Here is a 3866-nt window from a genome sequence, read left to right on the forward strand (position 1 = left end):
GAGGCGGCCCGGCCGTGCGCGGGGGGGAGGGGGCGCCGTGGCGGCCCGCCCGGGTGGCTCTGGGCACCTCGGCCGTCCCCGATTAACGGGCACGGAAGCTCTGGCAGAGCTGCCAGAAAAGGACATGAAGAAGGAGGTGAGGGGAAAAAAAAAACACACCACTACTGTGGCGGACGGGTAATGTTGCCTAAAGAGAGGCTGGCAAAAAGGCCCCGGGGTAACACCCCAAAGTAACAGACTTCACCAGGTCGAGATCAGGGAGATCACAGGAGCAGGATAACAACCGCTTAAGCAAGACAAAGCGTTCGTGCACTGGTTTACAGACCCGCTATTATGTTGTTGCCCCTGTAATGTGTGCCTTTCTTGTGATTGCGTGACTGGCGGCAAAACACCTCCAGACCTGCTGGGCAGCCCTGGTACCAGCCCTTCACGGGTGGCAACCTCACGGCTGACCGGGGGGGCGGGGGGGCGTTTAACAGAAAAGGGCATGGCACTGGTTTTCTTGCGTGTCCCAGCTTTTTGTTTGATCGTTTGCATCATTTGTAGACTCAGGCTAACATTTCATTAGGTTCTTTTATCTACCTAGCCACTTCTTGAAAAACAAACAAATATTTAATGCTTCAGGAGAAGGGTATGATTTCCAGTGTTTACATAATCTGTTTGATTTCTCCTCGTTTCTTACATTTGCCTTGTGTTTGACATGCAGACCCACGGCAGGAGGAGAAGGCAAAGACACGAAAACCAAACTTGAATATTTAAAAAAGCAAATAAAGGCTACTTGTTAGGAAGGCATGCTTTTAGGCAAGCAAGGAAAATAAGAATATTTTATTGATATTTTGGCCTTGTTTTGTTACTTTGTTTCTGCCCACACTTCATGACAGTGGTCTTAAAATACATTATAAAGAAAATGTATTTTGATAATAATTTGAGTAAGTATACCAAACTAAGACGAGCATGTTCATAAAACTATTCTGACAATTTTTAGCAGGGATCTTTTTCAATTTAAAAATATGTAGACTTTAATATGTGTGTAATATATCTAATGATAACGTAAACTCCAGGGCCGACATTTAGAAGTCACATACAGAGCTGGAAAACAGAATTTTCACTCTCCCAGAAAGCCCAATATTTGAAAGAAAGAAGTCATTTTAATTTCAGAATGAACTATATATATATTATATATTGGATATTTAATTTTAGAATATTTTGTTTCAGAACATCTAAGTTAACTTCAGTTTTTGTATTGAGATTTGATTAGATGTGATATTAAATATAAAAGTGAAAACCGAGCAAATAATTAAAAATGACACCGTTGCATGGAAAGTTTGGATTTTTCTCTCGTCAAGTTTTCATTAAGATCTACATGTTCCTACAATATATTTATGTTTGCTCAAACTGTGTAGTGTAGGGTAGGGGGTGAGGAATTGTTTTGTGAGAAATGTTTAGAGCATGTATTATTTTTAAAAGTGTGCACGCACACTTATTTTAAATGACAGGTATCCAAAAGTGCAGGCTAAAATGCAAGAAGAAGTGGATAGGATTGTTGGAAGAGATCGTCTGCCGTGTGCTGAAGATCAACCTCATTTGCACTACATCATGGCTTTCTTGTATGAATCCATGCGTTTCAGTAGCTTTGTGCCTGTTACTATCCCACATGCCACCACAACCAACACCTTCATAATGGGCTACCTCATTCCCAAAGACACAGTGATATTTATTAATCAATGGTCAGTGAATCATGATCCAGCAAAATGGTCCAACCCAGAGGATTTTGACCCAGCGAGATTCCTGGATGAGAATGGATTCATTAACAAAGATCTTACTAGTAGCGTGATGATATTCTCATTGGGAAAACGTCGGTGTATTGGAGAGGAGTTATCAAAGATGCAGCTGTTTCTCTTTACCTCCATACTGGTGCATCAGTGCAATTTTACTGCTAATCCAAATGAGGACCCCAAAATGGACTTTACTTATGGGTTGACCATTAAACCTAAGCCATTTACCGTGAATGTCACACTTAGAGATACTATGGATTTGCTTGATAAGGCTGTCCAAAGACTGCAAGCAGAGAAAACAGCCAACGAAAATCACCAGTCTGCAAATACCTAAGCACAGAATCTTGCATCTAAAGATACTCCCTCTCTCTTTTTAGACTTAAATAAGTTATAGTTTGTTCTGGTGATCTTTTTGGAAAATAGACAGCATAACAAGATACAAGAGCAGGAAGGAAAACTGTGCAAGTCATAATTCAGTCTTCTTTTTTAATTCTAGAGGCAGAGCCAAGAGAACCATTTAATATATTAAATGATAAAACATATGCAAAAATATGCAATTCAAAAGTAAGCTTTTTCTTTTCTAGCATGTTCACAGAAGTTGTAATTGTAAAGTGCTTTTTGTCTACTGACTAGTTAGAGCATCTCCAGGAACTGTTTGTACAATCCTTTCCATGTCTCCATGCTCTATGCCTTAACTCTAAGCTCGCCTTCAGTGATTCCACATTCCAAAGTGAAATCTCATACTCAAAAAAACAAAACAAAAAAAACCCCCACGCTCAGAACATTGTAGCCTCCCTCTGAGTTCACTCTTTTGAAAACTGCCATAGGCATATGGCAGGTCCTGTGTTGTGACTGCTGGGGTGTATATTAATGCCTTCGTAAAAAACTTTCAAATATTTTTGATAAAATGCCAATGTAAAGTCTTGCCTTTAACATTCCAGAGTGTTTACACATACGACTAAAAAAACCAGATTTGCTTATGAGCACAACATTTTTAAATAAAATTCATATTTTATATGAGAACAAACAGAGTTCCTAATCCAGTCACTTTCAATACATTTTGAAAGGAAAGATCAGAACTGGTATGTCACCAGTTTTCTTCAGTAAAGACATACATCCCCACCCCTAGGCACATAGTAAGTCCAGTTAAAATTCAAATGGCCAGGATTTACAGAAGTGAGAATCTGGGGGGAGTTATATTGAAACGTCTGTGCCACATGCCTCAAATAATGCACACAGCAAAAACAACTCTGCTCACCAGTCATTCTGTTAGACTGAGTTAAATGGTGTAGCCAAGCATTGATTACGTACTTTTAGTATGATTTGTTTAGAACAAAGTCACAGAACAAAAACTAACATTACATATCCTGATTAATGTACCGGTTAACTAAAGAAAAAGTACTTTTAAAACTTTTTTGAGGTAAAGGACATCAAGTTAAAAAAATAAAACTATTATTTTAAAGTAAAATATACACAGGAAACTTTGTGGCCTTGAATCTCTGGCTAATGTTTGTGCACACAAAGCAGCATATATTTCTCTAAAGTGTGAACCCTCTACAGATGTACATATCTGATTTTGAAAAGTGTTGGACATTTCTGAGGAGCTACAGATCACTCAATGACATATAAAACCTGTCAGAAATAAGAGTACCTCACATGTGGCTTGCTGTGCTCATCTTCGTACAAAATAAGGCTTTAACAGACCTAGAAAATAAGGGCACAACCCTACAATCTAAAGTAGCTCTGCTGAGACCTAAGCAAGTAAAGATTTGCAGGACTGGGTCTTCTGATATGTGGCCAGGCATAATCATGTTGACAGCAGTGACAGAACTCATACTGACATTGATAGGAGCTAGACTAATGACACAATCCTGATCTTCTTGCTACTGATTTCAATAAGAACCTGAATCAAGTCTAAAAGTACCCCGCCCTAACCCCACATAGCAGTAATGTACTTATTTAACGTCTCTGACTTCACATGGCGTCTATTCTCTTTTTTCAAAGCTAAAAAAGCTTTGTTACCTACACAAGGAGTAATCTCAGGTGTTCTTCTGAATTACATACAAATCTGTGATATCCCAGAACTTAGCC

The 3866-nt window shown here is 39.0% G+C and overlaps 1 protein-coding gene across 1 annotated transcript in view; it reads left to right on the plus strand.

The window, feature by feature from the left end:
- LOC112973407 (cytochrome P450 1B1) overlaps positions 1–2109 on the plus strand; it is a 4169-nt gene extending 2060 nt beyond the window's left edge. Inside the window, exon 3 of the mRNA XM_026081263.1 lies at positions 1479–2109. Coding sequence (XP_025937048.1) covers positions 1479–2109 — 631 coding nt within the window. The remainder of the gene's footprint in view (positions 1–1478) is intronic.
- Positions 2110–3866: the final 1757 nt, after the last annotated feature.

The sequence above is a fragment of the Apteryx rowi genome, unplaced genomic scaffold (assembly GCF_003343035.1).
Source record: "Apteryx rowi isolate R43461 unplaced genomic scaffold, aptRow1 scaffold_54, whole genome shotgun sequence".
NCBI lineage: Eukaryota > Metazoa > Chordata > Aves > Apterygiformes > Apterygidae > Apteryx > Apteryx rowi.